Genomic DNA, 24296 nt, shown 5'->3' with positions numbered 1-24296 from the left:
TGCGTCGCCGCTGCGCCCCCGCGATCCGAGCACCCGTGCCTCCACGTCTCCACACATCGCCGCTTCCCTGTCGTGTTGCCGTCACGCCACCAGCAGTCGGATCAGATCAGAAGTCGCGTGGTAAATTTTTCTTTCCATGGTCACTCCAGGAAAGAATTGATCGATGAAAAGACAAGACAAGCTGAGCGATCGAACTCGGAGCGCGGGCGTGGGTCTAGTTGCGGGCCTGGGAGATGAGAGGAGAAGGTCGATACAAATGATCTTGACCGTGTGATTTGAGTGAGTAAGGAGAGAGAAGACTCAAAAGTAAATCTGGACAGTTTATTTTAAAGGTATTATTTTTTGGGTACAATTTTTTGGGTGCACTAAGACAAAGCTTCTCAGCGGAGACATTTTTTTTGTGTGGATCTAAGAAAGAAAAAGTTGGTGAATTATTAATAGGGTAGATAGACTATCAATTTGGTATCAATTGATTCACAAAAAAAATGGTAGCTCAATTTCCTTCCGCGTATCACCCTCAAACCCACAGATCCGCTCAATTTCCTTCCCAGTCCCAATCGGTGCTCAGGCCGCCATCCACGTCATCGTGCGCCTCAAGCACCGCGTGCTGCTAACGTGAAAGGAGGTCCCGATCTCCCGCGGATTTTTTATTTATTTGCCACCTTTAAGTGTGTCAAACCTGTGTGTGTCAATGACATGTGGGACCATATAAGTTACTGATATATGAGTCATGAATGGCAAATTTGCAAGAACCCACCTATAACGATGACATGTGGTGGCAAAAAACTAAAAAGCCCATCTCCCGCTAAGCAGAGATAAACAATGATTGGAGGCTTGACATACTGATATATGTTCTCTAGTTATTAATTATGTCACTATTCAATTGAGCTCGCCAAAAAAACTAATTCATACCTATAAATCGAGAAATACCGGTGATAACTAAAAAAAACATGTTCTCAATATGAATCGTAGATTATGATTAAGCACTCAAAACCGGGGTATAACAAAACAATAAATGATGACTTTCTAGAGACAGTTTTATTTAAATCAAAACTCAAATCCTAATATGAGCGGCAACTACTAATTATAAAGTCTTTAGGCATCATAGCACCTAGAGTCTTAGGCACGTCCCTAGTATCTTAAAGACACTACACGGTCCTAATAGCTTAAAAGATGGTGTTGCATCACTCTAACCAATTCTGGATGTAGACTTTTTTAAGATTTTCATTAACTTCAATGGAATTTTAATGTGAGACTCGTGCCATTGGAAAACTTATCTTCTTAATTTTCTATACACATGTAGAAAAAAGGAGTTCATATGTAACAAAGACGATATTTTTAGCATGGTCTACTACTCCTAAAAGTCAAACTGGACCCAACATCAACTTGGACTCCCGATCTCTCTTGACTTGGATGCTATTGCTAATCTTGTCCTCCTCCATCCCTCTCTCCAACTATCATGATAATCTCCAATATTTTTTCTAAGGCCCTGTTTGGTTCCACCAACTAAATTTTAGCTAGCTAAACTTTAGTCACTTTAGTAGCTAAAGTTCCAAACACATTGACTAAAAGGGGCTAAAATAGTTTAGTTCCATTAGTCACCTAAGAGTAGCTAAAATAATTTTAGCTAGCTAAAATTTAGTTGGTGGAGACATCTATTCTCATAATCGTAAAAAATAATTAGTTAGAAATGATTAACGAGCTTACCTCTAGATATAATTCTCGCATCAGAGCTCTATTCATCGGTCCTTGTATAGTGGTTGTATGAGCGATATGTGCATCCAAAGAAGTTATGTCCTCATTAGTCGCTGCCCTGGCGTCCTGCCATCTCAAAACTGGCACGCGCCTTATGCTGTCGCCCCTATGAGCAGTCCGTTGCATGTCACCGCAGCCTTGACTCCTTTGCTCAATGTACTCGTCTACCCTAATAAAGACAAGTCAGTGCTAACTCAAGGTTGTTGGAGCATATGACTCACACAAACATGGTAAACTATGACTATAGAGAGAATATTCAGAGTTAAACATGAAACGTGCAGAACACTCGCACTTGGAGACTTGGATGTAGAAAAATGCTTGCATTTGGATTGTTTTAGAGAATAGAGTTATGTACGGAAGAGCAAGGTGTTTTTTTATTTGGGCATGCATGCTAATGTGTTGTAGCAATTTAGATAACAACTTGTAAGATCTCGCATGATTCAAACTCCTAATAATTACTTTAATACATCGTGTTGTAATACATTATTATTTCTAAAAAGATAAATGGAATGTAAACCGGTGTGTTGACACTTCTGCATTGATGGGTGCAACAAAGTAAATGCATTATACATCTGCCTTGCTGTCTCGCCTTATTGTTCTCTTTATGCGGAGTAACTCACATAGTCACATTATTAGGGTATGTACAACCCAGAGATGGGAAGTCGTCTCCATGAAACTAAAATTTGATATATAGATAACTAAAAGGACAGGTCGTATAACTCAGAGACAAGATGTCGCTTGAAAGCACTTTAGTGCTTCGCATGTTGCGAAGATTAATGATGAATATCAATTTGTATACCATTGTATTGTTTTCGATGAAAAATGATTCCATAAACATCAACTTGACTTGTTGTATATGTGCTTGAATAAACAAACATGCATTAATTGTTGTTAACATCAAAGTAAACAATATAATTAGATTCACATAATAGATGATAACTGAAAATAATTCTATTGACAAGGAGTCAGTTTCAGCAAGTACATGGCAACTCAGAGAAATTAAATAGATCACTATGCTGTCAAGAAACAGCGTAGCTCAGAATACATGCATCACAGCATAGTATAGTAATACCAGAGTAGTTCAATATGCTTCTTCACTGCTTCTTGTTTCTATGCAAAAGAAAGACGACACCATGAGTCCATCACAACCCGTGCCTGAATCAGAAGATAACCATGGTGGAAAAATATTGTTCGCTGATTTGTTGTGAGGGAAAAACACTGTTGAATAGCCGATATGTTGATAAGCTTAAACGAACAGAGCCCGTTGTCGCACCTGAAACTAAGATGGCATGGTTAGAGAGTACGCCGGAGCGGGGAACCTAGTGTGGTCGCCGCCAATGACCAGTGCAGGGATCCTTCTTCATGCAGTAGTAGGCTAGTAGCTGGAAGGTCGTCCGCATCCGCCCCTAGCGCGAAGCCTTTACGCGACCGAGGAAGCGAGCCGCGTGCCGATGATGTGCCTTCGCGCGGACATCTCGAGCACCGTCAGTGATGAACATTTTGGTGCGATGGTTCCATCTTGCGTGCGCCCAAACCTCAACCGCGGTTAGGGCATGTACAGCGCGGCTGTAAGCCCCGTCTGTATGTTGTTTATTTTGCAAAACAGACCCTGCGCACGAGAAGACGACCCCTCTCCGTCGCTTCACGAGAGGACGAGTGCGGCTCGTGGCCCAAGGAGCTCTCGTCTGCAGAGAGCCGCGCTGTACGACGAGTCGACGGCTGGGCGGATCCAGGATGGCCGTGCGCGGAGGAAGTCACGCTGGGCACTGCCATGAGCACACACACGTGCCGCCATGATTTAGACTTTCAGTACACTCAGTCCGTGTCGTATTTGTCAGTTAGCTTGTTCAGTACTCGGAGAGCACACACACATGCTCAAAAAAACAAAAATAATTTAGCTTGTTCTGTTCGGTTGCACATACATACAGATGCCTTGAATGATGCCCGCAGGTAGTTTGTTTTGTTCGGTGTTTACATACGTACAGATGCCTGCAGTTAGCTTATTTATTCAGTGCTGTTGTTATGATCCTTTGAAATGAAAATTATTTGCTTGACTCATTGTTATAAACAAACAACAAGAGAGCACACGTAGAGCTTATTCACGATGGATCCTAGATGTGTAATCACATTAAATAGTTCATAGACAGTCAAATAGACGGTCCACTGTATGAGTTGTCTATTTACCTGTCTACATCTCATATGATAATAACTTACAGACAATAACCCGTCTGTGGACTGTACATGCCCTTAGGAGCACCCCAAATCTGCACAGCGTCGAGACAGGAAGACAACGTCATACAATGCTGCTCAGGTCGTCTTCTCGGCCTCGGAGCACGGGCGCCCTATCATCTCACGAGATGATGGTGGCTCCATCTCCGGGCTTCGACGGAGGGATCTTCTTTTTTAAAAAAGGAGATAAAGGGGCGTTTAGACCTATTGTACATGCCTTTATGCGCTAAGTAGTGGTTAACAAGCCTAGAGAACCATGAACGAAACATTTAATTTAGGAAAATAAAAAGAAGGATCAGCACTAGGGCCTTGTTTTAGTTCCTAAAATATTTTGTAGAATTTTTTACATACCCTATGACCCTCGAATCTTGTGGTACATGCATGGAGTATTAAATATAGATAAAAGAAATAACTAATGACATAGTTTATCTGTAATTTGCGAGACAAATCTTTTAATTTTGGTTAGTCCATAATTAAATAATATTTATTAAATACGAACGAAAATACTACTATTTCTATTTTGTAAAAAATTTTGAAAGTAAACAAGGCCTAGACAATGGATTCACACATATAGAAGTTGGAGATTCAATCACGCAACAAAGATTTGTGTGCGTAAGTGCATTCACATTGCCGCTAAGATAGAAAAAACAAGAAATTAATCCTCCATGCGGACGAGACAGTGACTGGGTGGGCGACGCCCTTGGATGGCTCCGTCAGGCTCTCCCCCCCGCAGCGCCGCCACCCCGACCCCGACCGCCGCCACCCCGGCCATCGCCCAGACCAGCCTGCCGCCGGTCACTCAGACCTCGGCAGCCACCCAAGACCCCCCCTCCCTGCCGCTGGTGGCTCAGGTAAGGCCCTCTCCCCGGCCGCCCCCTCCTTCTTTCCCCCTTCCCATGGCAGATCTAAGTCCATGAGGTGGGGGGAGGTCTCCACGACTGACGGCTCCGACGACGAGGATGAGGCGCCTGCCCCGAAGGCCTCCTACGTCGCCGCCGCCCGCAGGGGCGTCTCCCCCGCAGCAGCATCTCCGGTGCAGATCGGCCCCTCTCGTCCCCTCCTGCAGTCCCCGCCGGCTGAGAGGCCTGGACCGGCAGTGGCAGGTGGACGCGGGGAGCCAGGCGCTGGAAAGGACCCCTTCAAGCCACGGTGCCGCAGGCAGCGCAGAAGGCGACGGCGGAGAGGCCACGGGGGCGCGACGGCTTCGGTTGGGGCAGTCCCCCGATCTGACGCCGAGACGCACCGCGTCTCCGCCCACCTGCGTCTTGGCCCCCGGCGTCGGGCGTCCCCCCCGGACCGAGACGGCTGGCAGCTTGTGCTGCCGCAAAGACCGGACCAGGAGGTGCGGCCGCGTGGCGCCACCGGCCAGATGGAGGCGCGGGCGCGCGGCGCTGCAGTCCAGGGGAGGCGGCCGGGTTCCCAGAGGCGCAGCGGAGAGGAGCGTGTCCTCCCCAGGGAGGTCGAGGACCGCTGCCTCAACTGCCTTTCCTCGGCCCACCGCGTCGCCAACTGCCGGCGGCCCATGAGATGCTTCAACTGCCGCGGCATCAACCACTACGCCAGAGACTGCAAGCGACCTCGGCCAGCGAGCAGCGGGGAGGCGCCGGCGAGGAACGACGGGCGCTTCGTCAGGCAACAGGGAGGGCGCAGCCCAGGAACGCCGCCTGGGGCGAGCGGGCCGACGCCGCCGCCGCCGTCCCCAGGAACGCCTGAGGATGCAAGCGGGAGGACGCCTTCGCCGAGCCCGCCCTCAGAGGTCGAAGACGGTGCCTTGGCGAAGCCGGGCGCGCCGAGCTCGCGTCCGCGCGAATGCTGGCGCTACATCTCACGCGACGCAGCCATCAACAATGCAGAGGCGAGCCTGCGGTTCTCAGTCGTGGCGCAGACTCGCTGCGGCGCCTCGGACATCCCCATCGCCGACGCTCATCAGGCCATCGCTGCCGCGTCTGGGGTCCGGCCGGACGAGGTGATGTTGCGCCACTTCTACCCCGAGAATTTCATCATCCTCTGTGCCTCCCAGACGGTCAAAGATCGGGTCCTTGCCGCCTCGCCGCTGCCCATCGGCTCCACGGCGCTTGTGCTGAGGCCTTGGACAAAACTGCGACACGCCGACCAAGCAACCCTACGGTTCCGCGTCAACATCGTGCTTGAAAGGGTGCCGCCGCACGCGTGGCGCGAGGACACAGCAGCCAAGATCCTCACCCCTTCGTGCTGGATCCAGGACATAGACGCCGCCACGAGCTCCGGGGGCGACCTCTCCGCATTCAAGGTAACGGCTTGGACAGCCCACCACTCCTACATCCCGCTCATCTGCTGGCTGGGGATCACGGAGGATGAACCCCCCTGCCACCTCTTCGCCGGTGGGCCGGCGTTGCCTCCCTACCTGACAGAGAAGAAGACCCTCGCCTACAAAGTCATCATACACGTCAAGACTGTGGCGGACTTCGACCCCCGATCGCCGTCTGAAAGGTCCTAATATGGCTAGAGGGGGGGGGGGGTGAATAGCCTATTTAAAAATTCTACAAGAACACTAGAGCAAGAGGTTAGTAAATAACAAAGCGAAGCTTTTTGCTCTAGCTCTAATGGGGTGTTTGCAAGCCACCTACCCAACAATTCTAGTTGCTATGATCACTATGCACATAAGAACTAAGTCTCTACTTACACTAGAGAGCTACCTAAAGTTTCTATACAAGAAGTAAGCTACTCTAGTTTACAAGAAAGTAAGAGAGAGAGTTTGATCTTTATACCACCACGTAGAGGGGATGAACCAATCACAATATTATGAAGTCCAATCACCAGGAGAAATCCAATCAACAAACACAATGGAGACACATGATTTTTCTCCCGAGGTTCACGTGCTTGCCGGCACGCTACGTCCCCGTTGTGTCGACCAACACTTGGTGGTTCGGTGGCTAAGAGGTGTAGCACGAACCTCGTCCTCACTAGGACACCACAAGAACCTACCCACAAGTGAGGTAGCTCAATGACACGAGCAATCCACTAATGTTGCCTTTGGCTCTCCGCCGAGGTAGGCACAAACCTCTCACAATCACCGGGAGATGGCCACGAACAATCACCAACTCGTGCCAATCCTCCTCCGCTGCTCCAAGCCGTTTAGGTGGCGGCAACCACCAAGAGTAACAAGAAAACCGCAGCTAGAACGATCCCCAAGTGCCACTAGATGCAATCACTCAAGCAAATGCACTTGGAATCACTCCCAATCTCACAAAGATGTTTAATCTATGAAGGAGATGAGTGGGAGGTGTTTGCTTAGGCTCACAAGGATGTTATGTATGCTAGAATGCCAAGAGAGTGAGCCCCAAGCCGGCCAAACACGTATTTATAGCCCCTCAAACAAATAGAGCCGTTGGCTCTTTCACTGGGCGAAACACGGGGTCACCGGACGCTCTTAAAGGGGCACCAGACGCTCAACACCAGCGTCCGGTGCTCCAACGTCAGCCGCGTGTCAGAATCTAACGGTAACCTGCAGAGCACCGGACGCTGAGCAGGTTGGCACCGGACGCGTCCGGTGCACACCGAACTCATGCGCAGAGAGCTCCGCAAACTCGCAGGGTCACCGGACGCACCCTGAGCGTCCGGTGCACACCGGACCCATGCGCAGAGAGGGTCGCAAAACGCCCGCACACCGGACGCGCACCACCGGACGCTCAAGCCAGCGTCCGGTGCCTATCGTCCGGTGCCTTACCCTAGCTGGGCCAGGCAGCCTGCACACCGGACGCTCAGACACAGCGTCTGGTGCCTCTGAGCCAGCGTCCGGTGAGTGTTCCTCAGCGAGAAACACTCCCGCGACTTCTCCAATTTTCCCACCGGCGCAATAGAAAATATGCACTTCATTTTCTCGAAAAGCGCCGAATCCCGCCTCGCAAGCTCGGCGGGAGGGAGAGAGGGACCCATCCTCTCTTTACTCTTCAAACTCCACCTCCTTCTCAAAGTGTGCCAACACCACAACGTGTGTACCAACAAGTGCACGTGTGTTAGCATTTTCAGAATCATTTTCTTCGAAGGAGTTAAGTTAGCTCACTAGGTTCTAAATGCATGCACATGAACAATGACACCTAGTGGCACTTGATAACCGCTTAGCTAAAGAATTCCCCTCTTTATAGTACGGCTATCTATCCTAAATGTGATCACACCCTCTATGGTGTCTTGATCACCAAAACCAAAACCCTAAGCAATACCTTTGCCTTGATCTTCCATAGGGTTTTGTTTTTCTCTTTCTTCTTTTCCAAGTTGAGCACTTGATCATCTTGTGGTCATCACCATCATCACCATGATCATCACTTGCTCCATCAGTTGGCATGTACCAACCTCATTAAGTCTATACACACTTAGTATAAAGGTTAGTACTAGGGTTTCATCAATTATCCAAAACCAAACTAGGGCTTTCACCGTCTCCGCCGCCTAGGGGGCTACCCTCCTCTGAGGACGACGTCAGCGATCACGAGGACTACCGCTTCGGCCGGAGGAGTGGACCGAGGATCCACACCTTCGCCTGCGACCGCGGCATCCCAGACGGGGACGCCGACCTCGGGACTGGAGGGCACCGGCGAGGTGCGGGTGCTGGCCGCGCCAGGGGGCTCGTGGGACCTGCCACGGCCTCGCCTCCGGATGCCGGGTCCGCGCGGGAGCGGAGCAGGAATCACCGGCGCAGGCAACCAGCGCCGGCCGTGGTCGGCGCGTCGAGGCAGCAGTGTCCGCTGCGGAGCGCCAACCTCGACGATCAGCGCGGACGGTCGCCCCTCAAGCCGGGCGGGCACAGGCAGGGAAGATGGGTGTGGCGGCCAATTCGGCATGTCGCGCTCGTGCCGCCATGCGGCGTGGAGACTCCGGCTGCCGTTCAGGACGCAGCGGCCGAGGGTGACTCAGGGCCGGCGGTCGTTGCGAGCGCGTCGACGGCTGCAGTCCAAGAGGCCCCTCGTCCAGCCTGCTACTGGGATGCCGCCTGGGCACAGGCGCTCGAAAGACCGGTGGATTCGGCTCGGTGCGCCAAGCAGGCTGCATGCGGTGGCAGCAGGCCTATTGAAATATCTCCAGCTTCAGGCCCTGCAAGCGATCTGCAGGGGACCAGGAGCTCTGCCTCCGTGTCGTCCGACACCAAAGCCGTGTCAAACGGCCTCGACGTGCCGGCGGACGCCGCACCCGCTGATGGAGCTCTACGAACGCCGGCCGCGACACCGGCCAGCACCATGTGGGCAGGATCGCCGCCTGCTACCTACCCGAAGACTGCTGGAGCAGTAACCAAACGGCTGCCAGCTCAGGACTTGGCTTGGGCAACACCCGAGCCAGCCGAGGCCGCTGGCGCACCGGCCGCTGCCTCGCCGTGCGCTGCCCAGGAAGCGCAGCAGAAGGGCGCCAGCCAGGACGCGGACTCGGCGCCAAACGTTCCAAGCCTTGCTGCTGTATGCTGCCCAGTCCAGGACTGGACGCCGGCATACAGTGGCCGTGAGGCCCTCGCCACGCCGCAGAGCGCAGTCCGCGGTGCCCTCGCCTCTCCGCAAAGTGCCGTCAGGGATCCAGAGGAGGGCGCCCGAACACCAATTGCAACGCAGGAAGACAGCACCTCGGCTTCGGCCTCAAGTTCAATCAGCGGCCGCCTGAGGAGGTTCGCGTCCAAGGTTCTCAAGAAGGCAACCTCGCCCCTGCTGCCGACAAAGGTGTTCGACTCGTCTGCAAAGATGCCGCTGCGTAGCAGAAGAATCGCTGCGCAGCCGCTGTCCAAGGTTCCGGTGGCCAAGCGTGGAGAGATTCTCATCATGCAGAGGCTGGGTCTTGCTCCTGCCCAGAACGGTGAAAGCAGTAAGCACGACTTTGAAGCTTTGTTCGAGGGAAGCGACAGGGAGTCTCATGTCGAGGCAATGCGGGAGCTTTTCCCTGGGGAGGCTCGCCCGCTGCGCTCCTCGGGTCGCCGCGCCGTGCGCGTTTGAGCGACACAGACTAGTTGTAATACGATGAATAATACTACGATACTATGCTGGAATGCGCGCGGATTAAATGGGCGCGCGCGGCGGGACTCTGTCCGCACCCTCGTCCAGTCTGAGAGGCCGCATGTGGTCTGTATTGTGGAAACTAAATTATCGTCTGTATCCCAAATGCTTGTATCCTCTCTTCTTGGAATGAATTTTGTTGATTACGCGTTCGTGCCGGCCGCGGGAACTTGTGGTGGTATCTTGGTGGCGGGTCAGCAGCCGGACATTCGCCTGGATGACGTCCATGTCGGCTGCTTCTCCATCACAGTCAAGGTGCACACGGGAATAGACACGGTGTGTCCACCATGGTGGCTCACGGCTGTATACGGGCCACAAGATGATGGGGAAAAGTTGCTATTCCTAGAAGAGCTGGCAGCCGTCAGAGATGCGTGCGTCGGACCGTGGGCGGTCGTTGGTGATTTCAACCTGATCCTGGATGAAGCAGACAAGAGCAACGGCGCAATCAACAGGCGTAACCTGAATCGGTTCCGACAGACAGTAGCTGAGCTGGAGCTGGTGGACATCCACTTGCACGGAAGGCGATACACTTGGAGTAACGAACGTCGATCGCCCACCATGGTGAGGCTGGACCGTGCGCTCGTCTCCTTGGATTGGGAGGCAATGCACCCGGATTGCCACCTGCAGGCTCTCTCGTCGGACGCCTCCGACCATTGTCCACTCCTCTTGCAGACGCAGCTGTCCATCCAACACATGAGGCGCTTCCACTTCGAATCATTCTGGCCTAAAATGCCGGGATACCAGGAAGCCGTAGTCAGAGGCTGGACATGTGCGCCGACAACCTCTGATCCACTGCGCCGTCTTGATGAGCTGCTCAGGAATCTAAAAATTGAGCTACAGCGGTGGGCGGCGTCCAGGATCGGAAATATAAGGGAGCAGCTGCTGATGGCACGCTCCATCATCCTACGCTTGGACCAGTCCGCAGAGCGCCGGGCGCTTTCAGACAGTGAGCACCAGCTGCGGAAGGACCTGAAGCTCAAGGTCCTAGGCCTCGCGTCCCTGGAACGGACCATGGCGCGCCAGAGGGCAAGAGTTCGTTTCCTCGCTGATGGGGACGCCAACACAAAATACTTCCACTTGCTGGCCAGGGGCAGGAAACGCAGGAACGGGATCACCCGCCTTAGAGATCACACTGGCGCAGTCTGCACCTCACATGAAGAAATGGAGGTGGCCATCTTCGACCACTTCCGAGGCGTGTTTGGTCAAGCCGGTCCTGCTTCTTTCACCATCGACTTCCAAGCGATTGGGATCTCACCCACCGACCTGTCCGCACTGGATATGCCATTCTCCGAGGAGGAGGTTGAGGTGGCCGTGCGTGAGATGCCTTCTGATAGGGCCCCAGGGCCGGACGGTTTTACAGGACTGTTCTACAAATCATCGTGGCCGCATATCAAATTGGATGTCCTGGCTGCCGTTAACGCGTTCCTTTTCGGAGACAGCTGCGCCTTCAAACGGCTGAACAACGCCTTGGTCATCCTACTGCCCAAAAAGCCAGACGCCGCTTCTCCTGGAGACTACCGGCCAATTTCGATGATTCACAGCTTCGGGAAGCTGGTGTCCAAGCTCCTTGCGTCGCGGCTAGCGCCGTTGCTACAAAGCATGATCTCATCGAACCAGAACGCCTTCATTCGTGGAAGGACAATTCACGATAACTTCAAGTTCGTCCAGCGTGCTGCTGTATACCTCAGGAAAAAAAAGACCCCCATGGCACTGCTGAAGCTCGATATTTCCAAAGCATTCGACACCGTTGCCTGGCCCTTCCTGCTGAACACCTTGCAGACGTTCGGCTTCGGCGAACGTTGGCGCCGGTGGGTAGCCACAATACTATCCACGGCCACTTCGCGCATAATCCTTAATGGTCGACCGGGTAACGCCATCAGCCACAGGAGAGGAGTCCGCCAAGGTGATTCGCTTTCGCCGATGCTTTTCATAATCGCCATGGAAGTGTTCGCCAGGCTGGTCGCGACGGCCGCAGCGGAGAATTTGCTGAGGCCTATCAGAGTGCCGGTGATCAGGCACCACTGCAGCCTGTACGCCGACGACGTCATCATGTTCATGTACCCGGATGTGACGGAGGCGAGGGCGGTCAAGGAAATACTAAGAATTTTTGGGGAAGCATCCGGACTGCACACCAACCTTGCCAAATGCTCCATCACGGCGATCCACATGCCACAGGACATCCTGCCGCAGCTGCAGGAGGTGCTGGGCTGCTGCCGAGCCGACTTCCCCATCACGTACCTTGGTTTGCCGCTGAGTACCAAAAAAATCCCAAAAGCGCGGATTCAGTCCACCATAGACGTCATCGAAAGAAGGCTTCCGAGCTGCCATGGGCCGCTCATGGCGAGGAGCGGCAGGCTCATCTGGATCAAGTCCGTCCTCTCCGCCATTCCCATTTACACCATCATTGCGGACGGCCTCCCACCCTAGGCATTAGACGAAATCAACAACATTTGCCGCAGGTTCCTGTGGACGGGGAAAGAAGGCTCAGTTAGGGGGAAATGCATGGTCGCGTGGCCCATTGTTTGTCGACCAACGGAACTGGGGGGTCTGGGCATCCCTGATCTGCGACTCACATCCATCGCCCTGCAAACCAGATGGCTTTGGCTACAGAAGGTGGATCAAGACAGGGCGTGGTCCAGTCTACCCATTGCATCCTCCAAAGAAGTTCGAGCATTCTTCAATGCCTCGACGTACACTGTGCTCGTTAATGGGCGCTCAACACATTTCTGGACGGGGAAGTGGATCCAGACACAGTCAGTCAAGGACATCGCCCCCGCTCTCTTGGCCTTCGTCAGTCAGCGGATATCAAGTCTACAACGGTCGCCGAAGGACTCACAGCGCGTGCGTGGGTTCGCCAGATTTCGGGAGGGATCACCTCCGCGGCCTTCCCGGATTACTTGAAGTTGTGGGATGCGGTCTCACAGTGCCAGTTGAGTGTCGGGGAGGACTCTCTCGTCTGGAGATGGACACCAGACAGCCAATATTCAGCTAAGTCAGCCTACCGTGCTCTCCTTGCGGCCTCCCTCCCGGTGCGCGGCTGCTCGAGGATATGGAAAATTTAGGCGCCACTACGAGTTAAGATCTTCCTTTGGCTCGCCATCAGAGGTCGGCATTGGACTGCGGACAGGAGGCGACGCCACGGCCTGCAAGCCGTCGACAGTTGCTACCTCTGCGATCAAGACCCAGAGACTATCGATCATATCGTGGCTTCTTGCTCGTTCTCACGGCAGGTCTGGTGGACCATACTATCAGTTCTTGGAGTCGACGCATCCCTGGTTGGTGATGAGACCCTAATGGCATGGTGGGACCACTGGAGGTTGCGCTGGCACGGTGAACGTCAAAAAGGAGCCGACACCCTATTCGCATTAGTAGCCTGGGAGATCTGGAAGGAGCGTAACGCTCGATGCTTTCGTAACGCATCCTCCGACATTACACAGCTACTGAGCACCATCAGGGCCAACGCCGACCTTTGGATCGAAGGAGGAGCCCGGCACCTTGGTTGTTTGATTCGTGAGTAGTCCGCTTTCCTTTTGAGAGGAGGGGGGGGGGGGAGAAGGTGTCAGTTGTAATGTTTATTGCTATTAAAACACCCCCCACTCCTCGCCGTCTGTACTCAGCGCTAAAGCGCACCTGTAAACATTCCTTCTACTTAATGCAACGATGCGCAAACCTTTTGCGTATTCGAGAAAAAAAACATTGCCGCTAAACAGTAGCAAGCCAAGCAGAAAGCGATCTACTACTACCACACGATTGTTTCTATAAACTGGCAACATCAAATTCCCCAGAGAGATTAGCCTTTCCGCCCACTGTGCTGCTTTACTGTCACCGGAGACGGTGCTGAGCTGTAGACAAATCACAAAAAGTCGCGGAGGGATGGCGACGCTGGTGCATGGTGGGCTCCGCACCACTCACACGCCCACCGAAGCCGTGCCACCGTGCACGGGTGGTGGACTGGCGAGGCATGCGTGCCCGTACGCGACAACGTGCGCGTGCGCCAAGATAGATATCCTTCATCACATGGCAGGTGGGTCACCTCTTCGCCCAACATATCCTTCGCCAATATACTCCATTTTAAAATGGCAACGGATCTAGTGCAAACTTATCTTTCGTGCAAACTGTGCAAACTCTAATCTGGACCACAGGATGTTGATCCAAGGGGCACAGATAGATTGGGTAATTTTGCACTTAACCGTCCGCTCTTAATCACACTTTTACAAACCTCTCCTTCCACCTCTCTCATGTGCCCCCTTGATCAACATCCTGCGATCCAGATTAGAGTTTGCACAGTTTGCACGGGAAATGAGTTTGCACTAGATCCGTTGCCCCTTTTAAAATAATCGATCGATTGCAAAGCACGGCGACCGGAGTCCAGATCAAAAAGTAGCACAGCGGAGCTGCTAGCCTGCTACAGGTCGGCCACCAAACAGTCACCGGAGGGCACGCGCAGGCCAACCTGAAAGGCGGCGGCGGCGGCGGCAGCAGGTCACTCCTCTGTCCTCTCGTCTCCAGTCCACCGCATCGCCATGGCGCCGCCGCAGACGGTCCCCCGGCGCGGCCTCTTCATTGGCGGGGCCTGGAGGGAGCCGTGCCTCGGGCGCCGCCTCCCCGTCGTCAACCCGGCCACGGAGGCCACCATCGGTTCGTGCTTGCCCGCGCCCCCCCCCCCCCCTCTCTCCGATCGCTTTGACGTCGTACCTGCAGCAGCCTAGCAAGCAGCCAAGCACCGTACTGAACTCGACCTTTTTGTTGTGGTGGTAATCACTGATCGGTATCCGCGAAGGCGACATCCCGGCGGGCACGGCGGAGGACGTGGAGATCGCGGTCGCCGCGGCGCGGGACGCGTTCTCCCGCGACGGCGGGAGGCACTGGTCGCGTGCCTCTGGGGCCATGCGAGCCAACTTTCTCAGAGCGATCGCCGCCAAGGTGCCAACCTTGTCCTATCACAACTCACAACCATATCCCGTGAACATCTAGCTGGTGTGTGAACATAGTTAGTTTTGGGGGCGACTAGGAAGGTTGCTCTTGTCTAGTGTTTTTTGGAGTCCATAGAGATCGCTATTGGGAAAAACAAAAACGTGAGATGCATGACTGTTGAGCGATTGTCAAATGTCTCCTCTTTTATTTGGCCAGTATCTGATTTCTTTTTACACCTCTTGGTTACTGGTTAGGTTGATTTGTTGTGTATGAACATCTACAAGGGGTGTGGTTGTAGCTTTATATCAGATACCTTAATCTTTGGCCTACTAAAGTAGATACCTTAATCTTGGTCTATTAATCTCATATTGTAGAGTAGAAGCCTTAGCTGCCTAGCAGGATTGCAACAATGCAGGCTCCTATGGACAATATTTTTCCTGCTATGTGCCATGCTATGACACTGAAATTGTCTGTAGATTGTCTTTTGTAGTCGAAATTATGGACGCATGTCGAAAGCTTACTAGTTAATGCTGTTTACTGCATTTTAAATGGGCATCTGTTAAAAGACTCGACCAGGGGGAGGGACGTCATCCTGATTTTGTCCTTAAGAAGTTTGTGCCAGCCTTTGAACCTGGACCAGTGACAGGGTTTTCATTGACCATTTGACCCCCCCGGACTTCAACGGTCTAACCAGTGTAACTCAGCAGAAAAAGTTGGCAAAAATGGACATCTGTTATCATGAGGAAAACGTCTGATTGTTTTCTTTCTGTTAACTGCCACGGTTGTTTTATCTGGCAGTAATTTTCTTGAAATGTTTGTTGCTGGGTGCAGATTAAAGATAGGAAATCTGAGCTGGCTTTGCTGGAGACACTTGATTCTGGGAAACCTCTGGATGAAGCAAGTGCAGACATGGTAGCTTCAGTTTGCATTTTGCACTATGATGTTTGTTGTGTCTGGAGAAAGAAGATGATCCATGTTTTAATCAATGTTTTAACATTTTATATTAGGATGATGTCGCTGCATGCTTTGAGTACTATGCTGATCTGGCGGAAGCTTTAGATGGGAAGCAACGTTCACCAATCTCTCTGCCTATGGAAAACTTCAAGTCATATGTACTTAAAGAACCCATTGGGGTTGTTGGACTGATCACTCCTTGGTATGACATCTGCTTTCATTCAAGCACCTTAATTCAACAAGTTTTCCAACATTTCATTGTATGCTTCTAGTTTTTCAGTTCATGAGCATATGCTGATTCTATTTCTACATTCCATGGCTCATTTTCTTCTTAAGGTCAGTTGTTATGTGGTTAAACCAGAGTGATTATTTATTTTCTATCTTTACCACATGCTTTCATTTATCCATGTCAAACAAGCGAACATTCTGAGTCCTATCAGAGCAAAACCTGTTAATATGTATTCCAGTGCATTTTAAATTTGTTCGCTTTTGTATTTCATAGTTTAACATATTTGAAGCTAGTAGCTGCTTCCATGGTAACTGAAATTGGTTCTTTTGACCTCTCTTATATCCAAGAAAAGCACAACATGATCAGCTAGAAATGTGCCTTTTCTTCTCGAAGCCCCTTGGGCCATATACCAGCCTTTTAGTCATTATTATGCTCATTTATCAATTGTTGAGCCCTCTACAGGTTAGGAATATGTTAACCCCATCACTCACACGTGCACCTTCACATGCATCCTAAAAGGCTAGAACTACTATCGTTTATGTTTGTGCTTTGCACATGAACAATGAGTTTATCAGATGATCATTCTAACCCTTATCTTTCTCGTGTAAATGAAGGAACTATCCTCTGTTGATGGCAACTTGGAAGGTCGCACCTGCCTTGGCTGCTGGGTGTACAGCTGTATTAAAGCCTTCAGAATTGGCTTCTGTGTAAGGCTTTGATGCTTTTCAAGTTACTTGAGCAGTTGTTTTATCCTCGGAGCTGGGAATAAAATCTTTTAAAATTCAGGAGTTGCTTAGAGCTTGGTGCAATATGTATGGAAATAGGCCTACCACCAGGTGTCTTCAATGTAATTACTGGTCTGGGCCCTGAAGCTGGTGCTCCATTATCCTCACATCCCCATGTGGATAAGGTCAAGACAATCATACCTCTTTTTCAATGAGTACATATGCTGTTAAGCATCACTTGATTGAAATAATTACTGTCAAATCATAAACTTATCAAAATTACGCATCCATGTTGTAGATTGCTTTTACTGGAAGTACAGAAACTGGTAAGAGGATAATGACTTCAGCTGCCCAAATGGTTAAGGTTTGTTCTCTTTTTTTTCTCTATATTTAGCTGCCATCCTTTCTCAGCAAATTTCCAGTTCCTAAATTAACTTTCCATCAACTTGATCATTGTGGATCCATTGATGCAAGAAATCTTCAAATTATGTACCTGTATAACAGAATCCTTATTCATTGTTTATTGTAATCTTCAACAGCCTGTTTCATTAGAGCTTGGTGGCAAAAGTCCTCTTATTGTCTTTGATGACATTCGTGACATTGACAAAGGTCTCTTCCTCATGTTGCACTATGCCCCTATTTTTATTTTATCTAATGTTTCAAAAATCAATCTATTTTCAGCTCAATTCATAAGGTTTATAGCATTATGGAAGTGCAAAAGTCAATTTTACATATATTATCACAAGTTTGTTAGCTGTACTAAGTTATAACTGGATTGAAAATAGCTGTTGAATGGACCATGTTTGGGATCTTCGCAAATGCTGGTCAAGTCTGCAGTGCTACTTCTCGTCTACTGCTGCATGTATGTATTTCTTCTAGCTGTTTTGGGCAGATCAAGTCATCTTCTGATACATGAAATCACACCAAGTTATTTCTAATACAGGAGAAAATTGCAAAGAAATTCTTGGATAGATTGGTTGCATGGGCAAAGAATATAAAAGTCTCAGATCCACTGGAGGAAGGCTGCAGACTGGGTTCAGTTGTCAGTGAAGGACAGGTGATGTAAAAACGAGGCATATCAAACTTGTTGAAGTTCTGTTGCAGAGATGTACCTTTTTTTTATTATGTAAATACTTCAATGAGGATATTATGTCCAAATTAAATGGATAGCCAGGAAAGAGTTAGCAAATGATTCTTTGCACATCACCCTTTCAAAAAAAGTAATTTTATTCATTTATATTTTTGAAATCAACATAGAACATTATGGACATAACCCAATTGCATGTGTCATCCACAACTCTGAACATTTTAAATCCTTGTTTTATTCAGTACGAAAAGATAAAGAAGTTCATCTCAACTGCAAGAAGTGAAGGTGCCACAATTCTGTATGGAGGTGCCCGACCACAGGTAAGCATCCTTAATTTCATTGCCTCATTTTGGTTTCTCAGCCATTGATCCAAGCTACATTGATGAATTGGCAGCATCTCAAAAGAGGGTTCTTTCTTGAACCTACAATTATAACAGATATTAGTACGTCAATGCAAATTTGGCGAGAGGAAGTCTTTGGACCTGTCATCTGCGTTAAAGAATTCAGGAGAGAGAGTGAAGCTGTGGAACTTGCAAATGATACTCAGTGAGTCATTTTTGCTTGATTTTATAGCACTAGAAATTAGAAAAGAAACCTTTGATGCTTATATTGTTCATTCACTACCTGCACAAACTCTTTTCAGGTATGGTTTAGCTGGTGCCGTGATCTCCGATGATCAAGAGAGGTGCGAGCGCATTTCAAAGGTAACTGAAAGTGGAAGTATGACCTGGACATTGATTTGACCTCCTGTTTACTTGCAAAGCTGTTAAAACTATAATTTGATGGAAGTATTAGATACCATAACACATTTTAAATTTGTCGTCTGCAGGCTCTTCAATCTGGCATTATTTGGATAAACTGCTCGCAACCATGCTTCGTCCAAGCTCCATGGGGAGGGAACAAGCGGAGCGGTTTTGGTCGGGAGCTCGGAGAATGGTGAGTGTTGACTGCAGTGTAAAAAATTGCGCAAATTGTAGCTATTATACTCCCTAAGCAAAGGTTTTGTAAGTTGCATCACCTGAATTGCCTTCACTATTGCTTTCAGGGGCCTTGATAACTACATGACCGTGAAGCAAGTCACCAAGTATTGCTCGGATGAACCGTGGGGATGGTACCAGCCTCCATCCAAGCTGTGAAGGGGCATTCATTCCAGGAGAATGGAGCGCATCATCATTAACTGAAGACAGCATCAGTCCTGTTCATGGACAGGAGCTTATGTATAGTACAGTGCTCGTAAATAAAAGCTCTCTGATGAGAAAGTTGCTTCTACTTGCACTACTACTATAGGATTCAGGACTGAAGAGTACTATACTAGTATCATGGGTTGTTAGTCTGCATTCTTATCATTCGAAGTTAATAAAGATAATTGGATAATCTTAAGACTTGCTAATATTATTTTACAATTCGTATACACTCTGTGCTTGAGCTTATTAGCCAAAAAATCAGGCCTATTCTTCAGAACAGTGTTTTTTCCCTCACAAGTCACAACAAATCAGCATCAGCTAAAAGAAACAGCAGCATCACAAGGATTCATTTTTAACTATTTAACAAAAAAAAACTTAGTACGCTTCGGAGTTTTTCCTCTCCTTTTTTTTAAAAAAAAAATTGGAAGTTTTTCTATAGTCAACTAGGATCAGATTATGCATTCAAAAATACATTCTTTTGAATCGAAGCCCACCTATGGGTATGTCATTGTGACTGTCTGAGTACGTGACTTGTTTCCGAATTCTTATCTTAGAGCATCCGTTTCTGAATTCTGGCTACGGGTGACGGGTGAACTATTCGAACGCGCGATCAAATGACGCCGCCCCAAGCCGCGACCCCTATTGCCGTCCTCTCCCGCTTCCTCTCGTCGCCGTCTCCCTCGCCGGTGCCCGAGCTACTTCGCGTCCACGCGCTCGCCGTCACCTCGGGCCTCTCCCAACGCCCCGACATCGTCGCAAAGCTCGTCTCCGCCTACTCCTCCGCGGGGCGCCCCGGGCTCGCGGCGCTCGCCTTCTCGGCTTGCCCCCGCCCCGACGCATTCCTCTGGAACTCCCTCATCCGCACCCACCACTGCGCCTCAGACTTCGTGGCCGCGCTCAACGCCCACCGCCGCATGCTCGCCTCTTCCGCGCGGCCTTCCCCCTTCACCGTGCCGCTCGCCGCCTCCGCTGCCGCCGAGCTCGGCGCGCTCGGCGTCGGCGCCTCCGTGCACGCGTACTGCGTCAGATACGGCCTCCTCGCCGTCGATGGCGGCTCCGTCGCAGTCCCATCGTCTCTGGTGTACATGTACGCTAGGTGCGGTGTCGTCAGAGACGCCGTGAAGCTGTTCGAGGAAATGCGCGAGAGGGATGTGGTTGCGTGGACCGCGGTGGTATCCGGGTGCGTGCGAAACGGGGAGTGTGGAGATGGTTTGCGCTATCTGGTAGAGATGGTCAGGCTTGCGGGTGATGGCAAGGCGAGACCGAACTCACGGACGATGGAGAGTGGCTTGGAGGCGTGCGGGGTGCTAGATGAGCTGAATTCTGGTAGATGCTTGCATGGGTATGCAGTGAAGGTTGGGGTTGGCGATTCCCCCATGGTAATTTCTGCCCTCTTCTCTATGTACTCGAAGTGTCACAGCACTGAGGATGCATGCTCTTTATTCCCAGAGTTGCCAGAGAAAGACGTGGTTTCCTGGACAAGTTTGATTGGAATATACTGCTGGAGAGGGCTTATCAGGGAGGCTATGGAGTTGTTCCAGGAGATGATGGAGTCAGGTCTGCAGCCAGATGATGTTCTGGTTAGTTGTCTGCTCTCTGGGTTGGGTAACAGTGGTAATGTACACGGAGGGAAGGCATTTCATGCGGTTATAATGAAGAGAAACTTTGGAGATAATGTTTTGGTTGGAAATGCTTTGATATCAATGTATGGAAAATTTGAATTGGTGGACAATGCAGGCAGAGTTTTTAGATTGTTACATCAACGAGATGCGGATTCATGGAACTTGATGATTGTAGGATATTGCAAAGCTGGATGTGATGTCAAATGCTTGGAGCTGTATCGTGAGATGCAGTTCAGAGATACATATGAATTCCTGTGTGATGCCAACAGCTTGGTTTCTGCAATCTCTTCTTGCTCACGGCTAGTGGAACTAAGACTAGGTCGATCAGCACACTGTTATTCAATCAAGCACTGGCTTGATGAGGATTCATCAGTTGCAAATGTTTTAATAGGCATGTATGGGAGGTGCGGAAAGTTTGATCATGCATGCAAAATATTTGGCCTGGCCAAACTGAAGGGGGATGTTGTCACATGGAATACACTGATATCTAGCTATGCTCATCTGGGACATTCAAATACTGCGGTGTCGCTGTATGATCAAATGCTCACTGAAGGCTTGACACCCAACTCAACAACCTTGATCACTGTCATTTCAGCTTGTGCAAACTTGGTTGCGTTGGAACGTGGAGAGAAGATACATTCTTACGTTAAAGAAATGGGGTGGGACTATGATGTATCTATCAACACAGCACTTATTGACATGTATGCTAAATGTGGGCAGCTTGGAACTGCAAGAAGGATTTTTGATTCTATGCTTCAACATGATGTTGTTGCATGGAATGTTATGATATCAGGGTACGGGATGCATGGAGAAGCAAAACAAGCATTAGAATTATTTGGTAAGATGGAAGGAGGAAGTATTAAGCCTAATGGTGTCACCTTTCTTGCTATTCTATCTGCTTGCTGCCATTCAGGGCTTCTTGAGGAGGGCAGGCAGCTGTTCACAAGAATGGGAAAATACTCACTTGAGCCTAACCTGAAGCATTACGCCTGCATGGTGGATCTTCTAGGGAAATCTGGGCATCTCCAAGAAGCAGAAGATATGGTTTTAGCCATGCCAGTAGAACCTGATGGCGGGATATGGGGAACTTTGCTTAGTGCCTGCAAATTGCATGATGACTTTGAGATGGGTTTAAGGATTGCAAAAAAGGCATTTGCTTCTGACGCAGAAAATGAGGGATATTACATTTTAATATCTAATTCTTATGGCAGTGCTAAAAAATGGGATGAGATAGAGAAACTTAGGGAAGCGATGAAGAATCATGGAGTTCAAAAAGGTGCAGGTTGGAGTGCAGTTGATTATTGTGGGTGACATCAATTTCAGTTATGCTCCTTCCTTACTCATAATTACATTCTTTTGCAAAAACAGATAGTGGTCTCGTAGACAGAAGTACAAATTTGCTGATGAATGAAACTATTTGTTTGTTAGCACTAATCTTAGGTAAATGCTTGGAAGATTTGGGCATATGGATTATTTGAATGGCATGAAGTAAGATTGTCTCGGAAGCAATATATGTGAATGATTACATCATAGAAGTTATAAGGCCATAAAACAGGTGACCGTGCTGCTTTTGGAGAACACACAAGATGCTAATTTAAATAGATGTGGAAATCACTCGGTTAAAGTTGTGACTCTGCACATAATAGACCTGTGCGCCAGGCTGGCATATATAGCAGATGCATCGCTTGTAGATTTCGCAATGATTCTGGCTGAAGAAGCACGACTGGTCGATATTATTTGGCCATGATAATAGTGTCAGTGTCACTATTGCAGTTTGCTGTAAGAAGTACTGATCGCTACATTTTTTGCCATGATTATGGTGCTAGTGTTATCTTGCTACAGTTGACAGTTGTCAGTTGCAAAAGAATGACACATCTGAAATTGTACCCGACTGCTTATGATAAGGTAACTCGTTCTGCCCGTGGGTCTAATTTTTTATATTCTATCTGTAATCCTCGTAGCTTCATTATCTGTTTCAGTATTTTTTATGCTATTTACACTATTATTTATTGGCAGATTAGACATGGTGGTGTGATGGAGCAAACACTTCTCCAGGTTCAGTTGCAAATCCAATTAACCCTGTTACTTTTCTCATGTGATGCATTGTTTGTTATGGCCGCGTCCAGTTTGCCCTATACTTTTGTCCTCGTGATACATTGTTTGGCGTGGCTGCCATTTCTTTTAACTGCTAATTTAAATATTGCCTTCGAATAATCAGGGAAATGCATTTTGCAGAGTCCTTGTGAGTCATGACAAAACACAAAGGAGCGCATGCAAATGCTAGGGAACATAAAGGAAGTCAGAACCCACGACAGTAGTATCACAATCATCATCTCTGATTTCTTAAGCATTCGTCCACGCGTTCCTGCATTCCTGACGATCAACTAGCATCATTCATGATTGATCTTCTGTAGCTGCTGGTTTGGTTCTTCACCACTTGATTCTGTTGCATCAATTTATTGGGCGATCATTGAACGGAAAAATCTTAATGGGTGATACTCTCCTCTTTCTCCTGTCTGGCTGTCTTGATGTAGGAGCACAGAAACTTCCTGCAGGGAAGGGCATGTCGCCATCCAGAATTATGAGGTAGGAGTAGGGTTGGATATTGGAACCCATTTTCACGTGCCTTTGATGCCACGGCCTTGTTATTAGTTTCAAAAAAAATTAGGATTTCGCTACCGTGGCACTTTCGTTTTTATTTGACAAATATTGTCCAATCATGAATTAACTAAGATTAAAAAATTCGTCTCGCGATTTACAGACAAACTATGTAATTAGTTTTTGTTTTCGTCTATATTTAATGCTTCATGCATGTGCCGTAAGATTCGATGTGACGGAGAATCTTGAAAACTTTTTGGATTTCGGGTGAATTAAATAAGGCCCACGTTGATGCAGAGGCAGAGCTAGCAGTGGCACTGGTACCAGCGGGAGCAAACGTCGGCACTGAGATGAAGTAGTGGTCCTGGTTGACGAGGGTGAGATGAGAAGTCATGAACGCGATGATCCGTAACTGGCACCACTCGGCTACCCGTGGCAACACAGCTGAAAATGTCTGACCAACTTGTCGTTCTTTTAGGCTGTCTGTTGATGACGTATGGTATGGCTGACTGAACACGTCTTGGATTCGTCGCGCGGGCCTGAAAGAATATAATGCAAGCTGACACCTTGTAAATACAAATGGCATATTCATATTCATGATATGCATAGGCCTTGTTTAGATGCTAAAAGATTTTAAATTTCGCTACTGTAGCGCTTTCGTTTGTTTGTGTCAAATATTGTCTAATTATGGACTAACTAGAATCAAAAGATTCGCCTCGCGATTTACAGTTGAACTGTGTAATTAGTTTTTATTTTCGTCTATATTTAATGCTTCATGTATGTGCCGAAAGATTCGACGTGACAGAGAATCTTGAAAACTTTTTGGTTTTTGTTGTGAAGTAAACAAGGCCATAGTGTATCTTCACAAACCTTGCTCGAGAAGCCTGCATCTCTATCTTTCTTGACCATAGGAAAAGATAACCCCTTCATCAACAGAACAAAAAATATCAGCTCCTCCTTTAGGTCTTGTTTAGATTTAAAAAGTTTTTGGATT

The 24296-nt window shown here is 49.0% G+C and overlaps 2 protein-coding genes across 4 annotated transcripts; both read left to right on the top strand.

Moving 5' to 3' along the window:
- On the top strand, positions 14343–19296 carry LOC8057487 (betaine aldehyde dehydrogenase 1). The gene is made up of 15 exons (XM_002447933.2): positions 14343–14627; positions 14770–14912; positions 15735–15815; positions 15911–16059; positions 16701–16793; positions 16873–16996; positions 17110–17175; positions 17351–17420; positions 17597–17673; positions 17755–17868; positions 18141–18218; positions 18293–18444; positions 18542–18602; positions 18728–18834; positions 18944–19296. Exons 1-15 carry the CDS (start codon positions 14513–14515, stop codon positions 19032–19034), a joined length of 1521 nt encoding a protein of 506 aa, XP_002447978.2. The 5' UTR covers positions 14343–14512; the 3' UTR covers positions 19035–19296.
- On the top strand, positions 19438–23217 carry LOC8057486 (pentatricopeptide repeat-containing protein At4g39952, mitochondrial). Of its 3 annotated transcripts, none has more exons than XM_021463696.1 (3): positions 19438–22609; positions 22726–22759; positions 22940–23217. In XM_021463696.1, exon 1 carries the CDS (start codon positions 19697–19699, stop codon positions 22013–22015), a length of 2319 nt encoding a protein of 772 aa, XP_021319371.1. In that variant the 5' UTR covers positions 19438–19696; the 3' UTR covers positions 22016–22609; positions 22726–22759; positions 22940–23217. The 3 variants fall into 3 exon arrangements, with proteins under 3 accessions (XP_021319371.1, XP_002447977.1, XP_021319372.1); XM_002447932.2 differs by having other exon boundaries at positions 22721–22759; XM_021463697.1 differs by lacking the exons at positions 22726–22759; positions 22940–23217 and having other exon boundaries at positions 19438–20461; positions 20532–20703.

The sequence above is a fragment of the Sorghum bicolor genome, chromosome 6 (genome assembly GCF_000003195.3).
Source record: "Sorghum bicolor cultivar BTx623 chromosome 6, Sorghum_bicolor_NCBIv3, whole genome shotgun sequence".
Taxonomy (NCBI): Eukaryota; Viridiplantae; Streptophyta; class Magnoliopsida; order Poales; family Poaceae; genus Sorghum; species Sorghum bicolor.
Note: the sequence above shows the minus strand (reverse complement) of the source record. Positions and strands in the feature narration are given on the sequence as shown.

Bases quoted from the DNA above. Each gene is read 5' to 3' on its own strand.
- LOC8057486 (XM_021463696.1), top strand. From the start codon at position 19,697: ATGACGCCGCCCCAAGCCGCGACCCCTATTGCCGTCCTCTCCCGCTTC.
- LOC8057487 (XM_002447933.2), top strand. From the start codon at position 14,513: ATGGCGCCGCCGCAGACGGTCCCCCGGCGCGGCCTCTTCATTGGCGGG. The intron at 16,060-16,700 runs GTATGACATCTG...GTGTAAATGAAG, and splicing joins GTTGGACTGATCACTCCTTG to GAACTATCCTCTGTTGATGG. The intron at 16,794-16,872 runs GTAAGGCTTTGA...TTTAAAATTCAG, and splicing joins CCTTCAGAATTGGCTTCTGT to GAGTTGCTTAGAGCTTGGTG.